Source organism: Plecotus auritus (genome assembly GCF_963455305.1).
Source record: "Plecotus auritus genome assembly, chromosome: 2".
NCBI classification, from domain to species: domain Eukaryota; kingdom Metazoa; phylum Chordata; class Mammalia; order Chiroptera; family Vespertilionidae; genus Plecotus; species Plecotus auritus.
Genome location: NC_137771.1, coordinates 31549102 through 31563897, shown reverse-complemented (window position 1 = coordinate 31563897; position 14796 = coordinate 31549102). Strand labels below are relative to the sequence as shown.

General features: G+C 37.1%; 1 protein-coding gene across 15 annotated transcripts in view; it reads right to left on the bottom strand.

Annotated features, from left to right (window-relative positions):
* SCMH1 (Scm polycomb group protein homolog 1) overlaps nucleotides 1–14796 on the bottom strand; it is a 136052-nt gene that overhangs the window by 76146 nt on the left and 45110 nt on the right. For 7 of the 15 annotated variants that reach the window (XM_080653462.1, XM_080653465.1, XM_080653451.1 and 4 more), the window contains exon 6: nucleotides 6879–6949. The exons of 6 other annotated variants lie outside the window; for them this stretch is intronic. Coding sequence is in view for 7 of the 9 variants with exons in the window: in XM_080653451.1 (XP_080509577.1) it covers nucleotides 6879–6949 (71 nt within the window). In the remaining 2 variants the exon portion in view is untranslated. Of the gene's footprint in view, nucleotides 1–6878; nucleotides 6950–7870; nucleotides 8014–14796 lie in introns of all 15 variants that reach the window. 2 more of the 15 variants (XM_080653458.1, XM_080653460.1) reach the window with 1 other exon arrangement.

Genomic DNA, 14796 nt, shown 5'->3' with positions numbered 1-14796 from the left:
ACTCCACCTAAATTTAGAACATTTTCATCATGCCCTCAATAGAAACCCCATATCCACTAGCTTTCTCCCCCCATTCTCCCCTCAGGCAAGCCCCTGAAAACCATCAATCTACTTTGTTTCTTTTAAAATATTTTTAATTGATTTCAGAAAGGGAGGAGAGATAGAAACATCAGTGATGAGAGAGAATCATTAACTAGCTGCCTCCTGCCCATCCCCTACTGGGGATTGAGCCTGAAACCTGGGCCTGTGTCCTGATTGGAAAATGAACTGTGACTTCCTGGTTCATAGATCAATGCTCAACCACTGAGCAACACTGGTTGGGCTACTTTCTGTTTCTATGGATTCACCTATTCTGGAGATTAACATAAATGGAATTTTATAATATGTGAATAGCTCCTTTCTTCACTTAGTGCATTGTTTACAAGGTTAATCTGGAGTACTTCATTTTCATTGCTGAATAACATTCTATTATATGGATATACAATTTTGCTTATCCATTCATCAGTTGATAAACATTTGGATTGTTTACTCTTCTTAGCTATTAGGTATAATGATGCCTTGAACATTTGTGTATAAGTTTTTGTGGGGTCATATGTTTTGATTTCTCTCTTTTGGGTATATACCTAAATGTGAAACTGATGGGTCATGTGGCAATTATATTTTGAGCAAATTTCAAACTGTTTTCTAAAGTGCCTACAGCATTTTACAATCTCAGCACCTACATATGAGGGTTCTAATTTCTCCACATCCTCAGCAACACCTGTTATTGTCTGCCTTCTTTATTTCAGCTACCCTAGTAGATGTGAAGTGGTATCTCATTACAGTTTTGATTTATATTTCCTTAATGATGTTAAGCATCTTTTACATGCTTGTTGGCTATTTGTATATACTAGTATATGGCGAAAGACCTATTCAAATTCCTTGCCCATTTAAATCGTGGGTTATTTAACTGGTGAGGTGGTAAGAGTTCTTCATATCTTCTAGATGCAAGTTCCTTATTAGATACATGATCTGTAAATATTATCTCCCATTGTGTGGGTTGTCTTTTCACCTTCTCAATAGTGTCTTTGGAAGCACAAAAGCAGTTAATTTTGTCTATCAAGTTCACCTCTATTGTTTGTGGTTTTGGTGCCATATCTAAGAAATCATTGCCTAGACCAAGATTTATTCCTGTTTTCTTCTAAGAGTGTCATAGTTTTAGCTCTTACATTCAGGTCTATCATACACTTGGAGTCAATTTTCATATATGGTGTGGAGGATGGGTCCGACTTCATTCTTTTGTACGTGGATATCCAGTTTCCCCCATATTAGTTGTTGAAAATATCACTGAACTGTCTTGGCATCTTTGTCCAAAATCAATTAAACATAAAAGTATGGGTTTATTTCTGCACTCTCAAATCTAATCCACTGATCTGTATGTCTATCTTTATGTCAGTCCCACAATGTCTTAAGTACTGTAGATTTGTAGTAAGTTTTGAAACCAGGAAATAGAAATCATCTACCTTTGTCTCTTTTTTCCCACAATTGGCTATTCTGGGTCCCTTGTATTTCTATGTGAATTTTAGAGTCAACTTGTCAACTTCTACAAAGGAGGCATCTGGAATTTTGATAAGAAGTACATCAAATCAATAGATTAATTTGGAGAGTATTGCTGTCAGCTATGTGGTTTGCCAATATTTTCTCCAAGTCTATATGGCTTATATTTTCATTCTCTTATCAATATCTTTTGTAGAGCACAAGTTCTTAATTTTGACAAAGTCTACTTTATGAATTTTTAATGGATCATGCTTTTGGTAAGCTGTTTTCTAAAGTTTTCTTTATATAAGTTTCACATATTGTTAGTTCATTCATAGATATTAATTTTTCCTGCTATTGTAAATGGAAATTTCTCTTTCATTATAACTTTATTGAGTTACTTTTCACCACTGAGTAAAATGTTGGCTTTAGTACTGAGGTATAAATACTTTGCAAGTTAACAATGTATTATTCAATTCCTAGTTAACTTAGTGATTTTTATTTTTGTTCAGTAGTATGTTGAAGTTTTCTGCCAAACTATTTTCCAAAGTAACTGAACCATTTTACATTTTCACCAGTGGTTTATGAACATCCTATTTGCACCATAACCTTGCCATTATTAGGTATGGTCAGTCTTCCCATATATTTTCTTCAGTTTTTGTTCTAATTTTTCAATCTGGACCCCTTTTCTTTTATTTGGCCTGGTCTCATTGGTAGTACACTGCTGAATAGAAGTAGCAAGAAAAAACATCCTTGTCTTGTTCCTGACCTTAAGGAAAAAGCATTTTATGTGATGTTAACTGTAGATTTTTCATATATGTCCTTTGAGGTTTAGGATTTTAAAAAATTCCTTCTATTTCTTGTTTGCTGAGAGTTTTTGTTAATGGACACTGAATTTTGTCAAATGCTTTCTTTGCATCTATTTAGATAATCTTATTTTTTTTCCTTCATAGTGTGTTCATGTGTTCAATTACACTGATTGATTTCTGAATGTTAAATCAACATGGATTCTTGAAACTAAACTCTAGTTGTCATGAATTATTTTTATATATTGTTTGATTCAATTTTCTAAAATTTTGTTTAGAATTTGTACATGTATTTTTATGTGGGATGTAACTCTGTAAGTTTTCTTTTCTATCAATGTTGGCCTGGTTTTGGTATCAGAATAATGTTTGCCTCATAGAATGAGACAAAAGGTATTCCCTTCTCTTAAACATTCTAGAAGAGTGTATGTAGAATTTGCATTATTTTTTTCCTTAAATGTTTGAAACAATTCATTGGTGAAGTCATCTAGGCTTGGAATTTTCTAAAAATTTTAGATCTGTGGCAAAAATAGTGCTATTCATATTTCCTATCTCCTTAAGTGAACTTTGGTAATTTTTGTCATTCATGAAATTTTCCATTTCATTTAAATGGTCAAATTTAAAGGCATAAGTTTGTTCATAGTATTCCTTTAATATCTCTTTAATCTATAGACTCAATAATGATATTACCTCCTTTAGTTTGATGTTAGTAATTTATGTTTTCTCTCTTTTCATTCTTGATCAACTAGCCAGAAGTTTACCTCATTGCAAAGAATCAGCTGTAGATTTCAATGATATTTTTTTCTATTATTTTTCTGTTTTTTATTTGATTGATTTAAGCTCTACTCTTGATTTTATGCTCTATTTTTTTTCTTTGCTTAATTTGGGGTTAATTATTCATTTTTCCTAGTTTTTAAAAGTAGGAGCTACATGAAACTTTTCTTCTTTTCGAATGTAAGTGTTTAGTGCTAGAAATTTCTCCCTAAAAACTACTTTGGCATCATACCACAAATTCTTAAATGTTCTTTCATTTTCATTTAACTGAAAATACTTTCTAATGTTCCTAAATACCTCTATGGGTATTTAGAAATGTGATACTTAGTTTCCAGATAACTTTCTGCTACTGATTTTTAATTTATTTCCAATGTATCAGAGAATATATTTCATATTATTTAAATCCCTTTAAATTTATCAAGCCTTACTGTATAGTCCAGAATATGGTCTAACCTGGTAAATGTTCTGTGTGCACTTGAAAAGAATGCATATTCTGTTGTCGTTAGAGAGTATCAAGCAGGTCAAGTTGGCTGATAGTGTTGTTTGAATCTTTTATACAGATACTTGCTTATTTTCTGTCTACTTGTTCTCTAATCATAGAAAAGTTATTAAAAGTCTGACTGCAGATAAATTTTAGACTTATTTATGTCTTCTTATAATTTTTTCTTCATCTAAGGAATTTGACACCTTAGCACATCATAAAATTCCTTCTTTATCCCTGGTAATATTCTTTGCTCTGAAATATACTTTCATATTAATATGGTCAATGTCAGCATGGTATATCATTTTCCTTTCAACTTATTTGTGCCTTTCTTTTTAAAGTGTAGTTTCCTGCAAGCAGTATATAATTGTGCCTTGCTTTCTATTTAGTGTGACAAGTTCAGCCTAACACTGGGGCATTTAGACCTTTCATAATCACTTTGATTATTTATATGGTTGAATTTAATTCCACTATATTGCTAATTGTTTTCTATTATTTTAGTGGTTGCTTTGGGGTTTATAGTAAACACATTTAACTTATCAGCCTATCTTGCAATAATATTATACTACTTCATGTATATGAATCTTATCAATATTATACTTAGGATTTCTCTTGGCATTTAAGTTATTGTTATCATACATTTTATTTATACAAATTTTAATTATCTTTACAATGCAATATTATTGTTGTTTATACATTTTCTTTTATAGGGATTTAAATAATAAAAAAACCTTATGTCTTTACTTTTGTAATTACAATTTCCAGTGATTTTCTTTCCTTTGTATAGTTCTGTAATTTCACCTAGTATCATTTTCCTTCTGCTTGATGGACTTCCTTTAACATTTCTTATAGTGGGTTTCCTGGTAAATTTCTTCAGCTTCTGTATGTCTAAAAATACCTTTATTTTGCCTTTGGTTTTTGGAAGCTATTTTTGCTGAATATAGAATTCTAGGTTGAGAGTTTTTTCTTCTGATACGTTAAAGATGTTACTCAACTTCCTTCTTGCTTGCATTGTTTCTAATAAGAAAATATAATGTCATTCATATCTTAGTTCCCCTGTATGCAAACTATGTGGCTGCTTTTAAGATGTTCTCTTATCACTGATTTTAAGCATTTATGATATGCCTTAGTGTAGTTGTCTTCTTTCTTTTCTTTTTTCTTTCTTTCTTTTTTTTGTCATTGAACTTCTTAGGTCTGTGGATTAATACTGGTAGTTCTCATAAATTTTTGAAAGTTTTTAGCCATTATATCTCCAAATATTTTTCTGTCCCCTTCTATCCTTTGAGCATTAAAATTACAGTCTATGAAGTTATCACATAAACTTGGAAGTCATCCTATGGCTCACTAATGTTCTTTTCATCTTTTCAAGATTCTTGTGTGTGTGTGTGTGTGTGTGTGTGTATGTGTGTGTATGTGTGTGTGTGTGTGTTTCATTCTGAATAATTTTTATTGCTATATCTTCAAGTTTACCAATATCTTCTCCTGACATTAATATCATCCAGTGTGTTTTTATTTTGTACATAGTTGTTCAATATGAGTCTTTAAATATCTTCCATGTTCCCTGCTAAACTATTGAGCATAACTGTTTTAATGTTTTTGCCTGCTATTCTAAGATCTCATAGGTTCTAAGTCGGTTTATTTATTGATTATTCTGCTCATTATTGATTATATTTTCCAGCCTCTTTACATACCTGGCTTGATCAGATACCAGACACTGTGAATTTTACCTGTTTGGTACTAGATATATATTTCTTATTGTTGACATTATTAGAGATGTCTCCCATCCCCCTGTTGCCCTCCTTGGGGTACTGGATATTTTTGCATTCCCTTCTTGTGCTTTGTTCCTAGATTCAACTAAGTTACTTAGAAATAATTTGATCATTTTGAGTTTGCTTTATGATTTGCTTGGCAGGCTCAGAACAGTGCTTACTTTAAGGCTAAATATTTACTACTACTGAGCAAAATTTTCCTGAGTATTCCACCCAATGCCATGTGAACTGAGATTTTCCAGTCTAGTTGGTGGGACCAGGTACTATTCCTAGCCTAGTGTGAGTGCCAGGATCTATTCCATTTAAGCCTTTCAGAGGTTTTTCCCTTGGCTTTGGGTAGTTGCCTCACATGCACATTCTGAACAATAGTACTTTGCTGAATACTTGAAGGGAGATTTCTGCACATCTCTGTTGTTTGCTTTCTGCGCAGCTCTCTTCTCTCTGGCAATGTGTTCTGAAAATTCTAGCCACCTTGGTTTCCTGGACTCCCAGTTCCATATCCTCAAATTACGGAGTACTGGGCTCAATCTTGGGTCACCTTCTCTGGGCCATGGTCTCAAACCTCTCTTAAGGTAGTAAGCTGGGATATCATAAGGGGCTCCATCTTCCAGAGATCACTGTGGTTGGTTGCTTGATTTTCAGTTACTTGAAAACCAGTTTAATATATTTTGTCTTTTTAAAAATTATCTTAGATGGGAACATGAATTTAGCCCCTATTATTTCAAATGAGCAGAATCCCTGAATTGTACTTTTATTTAGAGCACAGATAAGATTCAAACTCAAAGTAAAATGTTGACAGTTTGAGGAAATAATCATTAGTACCAGAGGGAGATGTAAATTGCTCTGTTTAGCAGCAGTACAGTCTTTGCTTATCAGCCTTATCATGTATAGTATAGTTAATATCATCTATGCGTTGTGTGGGGCACTTAATTCTATATGGGAAGCTCTGAATGGCCTCTGATGAGCTCCTCAAACACTCCCCCTACCCTGATGGGACTCAGTACCAGTATTTTTATGAAAAGAAATGATTGAGGCAGGGATGTTGAGTACAGAGAAACAAATACTGCTCTACTTTTAAGAACTGTCTAAGGCAGCGGTCGCCAACCTTTCGGACCTCATGGACCACCAGTGATCCATGGACTACCGGTTGGTAACTGCTGCTCCAAAGGTTTCCTTAAGCCAGCGGTCGCCAACCTTTCGGACTTCACGGACCAACAGTGGTCCGCGGACCAAGGGCTATAACTATGTATCCTATCTGTCTGATTAAATAGCAATAGTAAAAATTAGTTATTGTTTTCAGTAACACAGAATATCTTCAAGGAGGTGAAGAAGAAAAAGGTATTATTTGGAATAAAGTTGAGGAGAATGTCTGTTGCCAAAACTCATAGTGAGTTTTGAGTTGCATTCTCCCCACAGAAGTTTATTCTAGGGCCTTCAGGTGAGAAGCCCATGGCTCCCACCTCATGTTTTGCTTGTCTAAGGATCAGAAAAAGTCTACTTGCCTCCCACCTACTAAGGATGTTGAGAATCAATTACCTGCTTGAAGCAATGGACAGGCGCTGGGACTGAACATGTTTCTTTTAGGTATTTGTCCCAGGTAAAATGACCTGTAAAGGAAATAGAAATCTCTATCACAGTCAACTTCCTAAAAAATGCTTTCAGGATGTAATCTACACTAAACATTAAGCTATTTTCAGACTGGTTTGGAGCACAACAAAACTTAACTTTTCCCTTTTTGGGTTCAAAGGAATATAAAGGTCAGGAATCTAGATGATCTGAGTGGATCATTTTAGATGAATGTTTTTAAATCATGTCTAAAGATGGCCAGAGAGGTTTTTCGTGTTAGTTCCTAAATTGATCCAAAATGTGACAGCAAGATAAAACAGTGTCTCAAAGAAGTGCTCAGGAAGCTCATGGAAACAGAAGAGAACAGGTAGGAAATGGATGAGAAGATTCCTTCTGAACAACCTGATTCCTGGAAAGGTCACTTATTGCCATCAGGGAATAGCATTTAAACCCAATACGGTTGGATCCCATTTCAGAAAAAAAATTAAATTAAGTTTTATATATATCTGGAAACATAAGGTAAGAGCATTTGAGGGTAGGAAAAGCCAAAATGAGTGAGATTATACTTGCATCTTCAGTCTAAAAATTGGGTTTGTCTCTCCCACTCCCACCCCACTCCCATCCCTGCCAATGTTGCATTGCTTTGAGGTACAATATGACAAAGATCAGGTAATTTAGAGAAAACTAGGTCCTGCGTAGCATTTCTGATTATAGTAACCAAAAAACAGGTTGGGGGAGGGGTGTCCACCAAATGTTCTAGCCTGTTGAAGTGGCCTTAGGGCCTCTCAGAGTTTAAGGAACACTACGTTAAGGAAGCAGTCTTTAAAGTGATACTATCCTGGAGCCAGGGAAACATTTTAAGAGACAGATGACTATTGAATATATATCTTATTGGATCACAAAAGATTACCAAGTTCTTTATTAAAGGTTAAACCAGTTACCAATCTCCCCCTAATACCCACCTAGAGGAGACCCCATGATGGAGCAGAGAAGGTCCCAGAGACTCTCACAAGCTAAAACACTGTAGCAAACCAGCATTTCTTGAAGTTTCCTCTGCAGTGGAGCAGCACAGGGCCCCTTTGGGCCATGCAAAAAGCACTAGATGCTGGGAATAAAAATGAGTCACTGAATGATAAAATCTAAATCACTTCAAAGGTGATGCCAAGACTATATACTCTATTGACTCCCTTTCCCACCACCATTAACCAAGCCAAATAGATTTGGCCAGAAATCACAGTCAGTTCTAAGCCACTTGATGAACTGGCCAATGATTAATCATCATGAAGAGATAGTTTGTCCATAGGGTAAATGAGATGGATTATTTTCTGGAGTCAAGATTTAAAGAGATCAGAATTTAATAGAGTTTGCTCTTAGCTGAGATGGCCCTAACACAAGGATTGAATACATTTTATCACTATTTGCTGTTAGAAAAAGGAAACATTACAAATTATTATTCCATTCTTACAAAGGATTAAGTCAAATAATGAGTCTTGGATAGCCAGCCACCTCTAACTATGAAACACTTAAAATACGGTTAGTGTGAATGAGGTATTAAATTTTAAATTTTATTTAATTTTAAATATAAATACCTACATGTGCTAACAGCTACTATACTAGGTTTAGAGGTTTGGTCAGTCCTGGGTAATTGCTCGGATTAGCTTGAGTTCTAACCGAAAGCACCCAAGGGACTTTGGTTTTAAGACTTATGGCAGCATCAGGGATATCAAAATAATTAGGGTATTAATTACAGTTCTCTATTATATATATCAATTATGGTAATCAATCCCTGTTTACAGGCAAGAAACCTCACATCTACCCCCATTTAGGGAACACCCTATTACCAATAGAACGAACAGAAATTTCTTTGTTAAAAGTAGTTCACCCATTGTGAAGGCTGACTGGCTTGAACCATGCCTAGATTAGTATTTTTCTTACATTTGACTGCTTAGGCTATTTAAGACTTAGTCCCCTATTATCAACTAAATTGCAAAATAAGTTAATTTGTAAGAATATTTGAGCATCTCCTGTAATGCCCATAATGGAGACAAACATCATGTCTACCACATCTTCAAGCACCAAAATAACCACAAAAGAAATAGGACAGACCTAGCTGGTTTGGCTCAGTAAGTAGAGCACTGGTCTGTGGACTGAAGGGTCCCGGGTTCAATTCCGGTCAAGGGCATATGCTCGGGTTGCGGGCTTGGTCCCCAGTGGGGGACATGCAAGAGGCAGCCAACCAATGACTCTCATCATAGATGTTTCTATCTTTCTCTCCCTCTCAAATCAATAAAAATAAAAAATAAAAAGAAATAGGACAGGCAGCCAAGTATACATCAGGGGTTGGCAAACTTTCTGTGAAGAATCAGATAGTAAACATTTTATGCTTTGTGGGTCATACAGTCTCTGCCACAAATACTCAACTCTGCCATGTAGTGTGAAAATAGCTATAGACAATATGTAAATGAATAAGCATGACTCTGTTCCACTAAAATTTTACAGGCAGTGGGCTAGATGTGACCTGCTTGCCAACCCCTAGATACTGTGGAGAACGGCTACAGTGTTTGGACAGGTTCAAGCCTCGGACTAATGAGACGGCACAGTCCTCTCATTGCCATGTGCAAGTCCCAGCTGGGAGGGCAGAGCCCTCCCAGCACAATTATAGCCAGAGGCTATAGTTGTAAGCTTGAACCTATGGTCCAAACACGTGGCCTCATGTGTCTGAGTGATGTGGGCTTGAAAGAGTAGGTGCATGTAATTGAGTAGATTTGAACCCACGAGAACGTTGTAACCACACCCTTACTTTGCCTCATGGAATCTGGCTATAAAATAAAGAGACAACTTACAGGCCGTGGCACTGCCTCTCTCCATCAGAGAGGACAGTGTCCTATCCAGACCCAGCTTTCATTCTCTTGTCTGTCTTTTCTCAATCCTTCACCACCCCCTCTCAGGCTCACTGAACCTGGCTGAGCTGGCTCGGCACAAGATACATCATTGATTCCTAAATGTTGCTTATCATCAGAGTCTCCTGAATAATTTTTCTCATTTCTTTAAATAGAGTTCTGGGCCCCATCTTCAGAGGATCCCCATCTTCAATAGGCTCTGAGAGGTGTGAGAATCTGTACTTTCAAAAGCTCATTAGATTATTATGGTCAACATCTGTGTCTATAAACTATGAGTATAGTTGAAAAAATGTGATATTGAGAGTCAGATGATGTCAGCTAAAGTCTTGTTTCTACAAATAATTATCTTGGACAAATTACTTAATTTTTTCAAGCATCAGTATGTTCATCTAAAGATAGAGATAATACCTAGCTCACAAGATTGTACATATATTTATTCATTCAACAAATATTTATTTAACTTCCAAGTGCAAAAGCACTGTATTCATTGTTAAGGGAACAAGATAGATATGGTTCCTAAGTTCACGGAGCTTGCAGTTAGAGATAAGCAGAGATAATAAATAAATAATAACACAAATAATCTGATATAATTACAATAAATTTAAGCTAATGAAGTAGTACAGTTTGCCTTGTGAATGCAAAACAGGGAAATATAATCCATACTTGGGGTCAAGAATTATTGTGAAGCCCTGGCTGGTATGGCTCAGCAGTTAAGAGTGTTGGCCTGAGCACCAAAGAGCTGCGGGTTTGATTCCCGGTCAAGGGTACATACCTGGGTTGCAGGTTCAATCCCCTGCACATGCGGGAGGCAACCAATCAATGTGTCTCTCTCACGTCAATGTTTCTCTCTCTCTCTCCCTCTCTCCTTCTCTCTCTTTCTCTCTCTCTCTTTTTCTTCTCTCTTTTTCCCTCTCCCTCACCCCCTTCTGCTCTCTCTAATGATCAATGAAAAAAATATCCTCGGGTGAGGATTAAATATAAAAAGAATTATTGTGAAGATTATTAACTAATGTTAAATATAATTGTTTCAATTATTCATTCAACTGATGTTTGAGTATCCTCTATGTGTTGAATTCTAAGTGCTGGGATAAAACAGGAGGCACCTGTCCTCATGGAATTTACATTATGGTGCATGATGAGACACAATGAATACATAAACAAATAAGGTCATAAGTGATAAGAACTTGAAGGAAATAAAATAATGTGATGTGACAGATAGAGAGTAGGAATTATCTTAGATGGTGAAGTTATGGACAGATGCTCTACAGAGGAAACATTTGAGCTGAGACCTTACAGATGGAAAAAAAAACAACAGCCATCTAATTTATATTACTGAATAATACTAATGAAAATGTTTTATAAACTGTACACACACAACATGATAGTTACATCTATTATTAGGAAATAATATCCCCAAAATGTAAAGTACAAGAGATCCACTTAGTTGAATTTGTGAATCCCTTTCTCTAATAGTTATTCATTCAACAAATATTTATTGAGCACCTACTATATGCCAAGCCTGGTTCTGGGCACTGGTGACAGATACATAGCAAAGAACAAAACAGCCAAAGTCTCTGCTCATAAGTAGCTTACATTCTAAAGGGGAAGAGAGGCAATAAATAAACAAATAATATATATCAGTTGGTACCGAGGGTAACACAGACACTAGATAATAATTATTTAATTCTGGGACCTTTTCAAATAAAGAAATAATAAAGCAAAGTAAGAGGAAAAGAGAGTGCCAAGAATGTGTTGGCAATTTAGATAGGATAGTCAAGAAAGGAATCTTGATGAAGTGATAGAAAAATTAAGACCTAAAAGGTTCCTCCAGCCTCTACTTTAATACTATAATGATGAGAAACATTATTTGCTACTAGAGGCCCGGTGCATGAAATTCATGCACGGGGTGGGGGGAGGTTCCCTCAGCTCATCCTGCACCCTCTCCAATCTGGGACCCCTCGGGGTCTGACTGCTGGTTTAGGCCCGATCCCACAATCTGGGACCACTGGCTCCTAACCGCTCACCTGCCTGCCCCTAACCATTCTGCCTGCCTGCCTGGTCGCCCCTAACCACTCTGCCTGCCTGCCTGATCGCCCCCTAACCACTCTCTCCTGCCGGCCTGATCACCCCTGACTGCTCTCCCCTGCCGGGCTGATCGCCCCTGACCGCTCTCCCCTGCCGGGCTGATCGCCCCTGACCGCTCTCCACTGCCGGCCTGATTGCCCCTGACTGCTCTCCCACCAGCCTAATCGCTCCTAACTGCCTCTGCCTCGGCCCCCACCACCATGGCTTTGTCTGGAAGGACGTCTGGAAAACATCCAGTCTAATTAGTATATTACCCTTTTATTAGTATAGATTTTTTAATGGTACAAATGGATAGACTTTTAACTTTTTAAAAAATTTATCTTTATTGTTGATAGTATTACAGATGGACACAGACAACAGACTTTAACTTCTATAGTCAGCCAAAGTCTGCCTTCTTCTACCTCATAGTCTTCAGGCCAGAAATTCTACTCCAAGATTACTGTCTGAAGTGTTCCATTGTTTATATGTACCATAATTTACATAACTTAACAGTAGTAATTTGTTAAATACTACTGATGATCATTTAAGTGTTTTCTAATTTTTGATGAGGATCTGTCTTTGTGCACACATCTTTTACCATTTTTAAGATTAACTCCTCAAGGTAAATTCCTAAAAGTGATATTAATGGACAAAGAGGCATATATTATATTATAATACAACTAGAGGCCTGGTGCATGAAAATTCGTGCACTCGGGGGGGGGGTGTTGTCCCTCAGCCCGGCCTGTGCCCTCTCGCAGTCCAGGACCCCTTGGGGGATGTCCACCTGCCAGTTTAGGCCCGCTCCCGGGGGATCAGGCCTAAGCTGGCAGTTTGACATCCCTCTGGTAGCCCAGGAGCCCTTGGGGGATGTCCGACTCAAGGAGCGGGCCTAAGCCATTAGTCGGACATCCTTAGCACTGCCACGGAGGTGGGAGAGGCTCTTGCCACTGCCGCTGCGCTGGCCAGCCATGAGCCGGCTTCTGGTTGAGCGGTGCTCCCCCTGTGGAAGTGCACTGACCACCAGGGAGCAGATCCTGCATTGAGCATCTGCCCCCTGGTGATCAGTGTGCATCATAGCGACTGATCATTCGCCATTAGGGTCAATTTGCATATTACCCTTTTATTATATAGGATTCCTACAATACATAAGGACTATGTTCCTTGCAAAAACTGTTTTAACCATTTCCATAATTTTGATAAATCTTAGTGAGGAAAAAAAGAAAATACACATGCTTTTATTTGCAATTCTTTGATTACTAATAAAGTTGAAGATCTTTTTAGGCTTATTAGTCAATATTTATTTTATTTTGCCATTTTCACTGAGGTATTCTGTTTATTCAAGATTCTAAGAGTTCTCTGTATATTAATGATATCAGTCCTTTATCATATATGTTGAAGACATTTGTCTCAATCTGATAGGATTTGCCCTTATATTCCTCAACTTTTTTTTTTATGGTTTCTGGTTTTCATATCATACTTTCCTTACTTCAATATAATAAAATATTAACCCATGTTTTCTTCTAGGATTTCTCAGGTTTCTTTTCTTTTTTTTTTTTTTAACATTTAAATGTTTTATCTATTTGGAATTTACTCTGTGAGACAAATGAGACAAACATGGAGCTTTCCTTTTCATCTTTATTCAATAAGTGTGCGTCAACATTATTTATTGAATAAATCATTTTGCCCACTGATTTACAATGTTACACTGATCATATGTTAATTTCTTATATATACTTGGATCTATTTCTGGACTCTATATTCTGTTCCTCTCATCAGTCAGTCTATTCCAGCACCTGGAATACTTTGTTTCATATAATTTCATAATCAATTTAAATATCTGATAGAGCAAGTTCTTTTCAAAGTCATATCCTCAACCCTATGTATTCTTGGCACTTTCAAATGGTTAATAAGTTGTGGCACATCCAGCATTAATAAAACCCAGTTATTCTAAAATGTCCAAAGCTAAATTTTTGAGATACATAGTAGTTCATTCTCAAAAACATAAGGTTTTTAGATCAATAGCTTGATATTTGTTAATTTATCATCTAAAAATAAAACACCAAACCAAAAAATAAAAAAAAATAAAAAATTTCTGGCTTTACCTGTCTTCTCAGGTAAAAAAAATCCATCCATATCCCTGTCTCCTATAACATCATACTCACACCTTTATTTTCATGCTCATCACATTATATCATAATTGCTTAAGGATAGGGCTATCTTTTATTAATTTTTTTAAATCATCACTGTTTAACAAAGTACCTGAAACTTAATAGAAGCTAAATAAAAGTTGAGTGAATGAAAAGAAGCAAGCAAGTAATAGTCCTCTTTTCTGGACTAGTAAATTTATACCTGGGATCGTTACTGAAAAGCATTAAAATAATAATCCTCCAACATTGAAAAGTATTTAAGTATTTAAAATGTTTTCACATCCATTTAGCTTATGTAATACTAGAGGCCCGGTGCATGAAAATTCATGCACTAGAGGGGGTCCCTCAGCCCGGCCTGCCCCTCTCACAGTCCGGGAATCCCTCGGGGGTGGGAGGTGACTCGGCGATCAGGGGAAGGCAACGCCTCATCACACCTCTACTGCTGCCACTGCCAGCAGCACAAGCCTCGGCCAGCCCTGGTTACCTGAGCCTTGGGTGGCCCTGGGCGGCTGGGGGCTGGGGAACTCTGGAGGCAGGCGCGTGGAGCGGCTGGGCCCGCCTGGCCTTGCCACATGCCTGCTGCCCTGGCGGGGCTGAAGGGACTGGGTGCCGCCATCTTGTGGCTGTGGGCACCGCCATCTTTGAGGGCATGGCAGTCAATTAGCATATTCCCTCCTTATTGGCTGTGGGCGCCGCCATCTTTGAGTGTGGGGCAGTCAATTAGCATATTCCCTCCTTATTGGCTGTGGGTGCCGCCATCTTTGAGGGCAGAGCAGT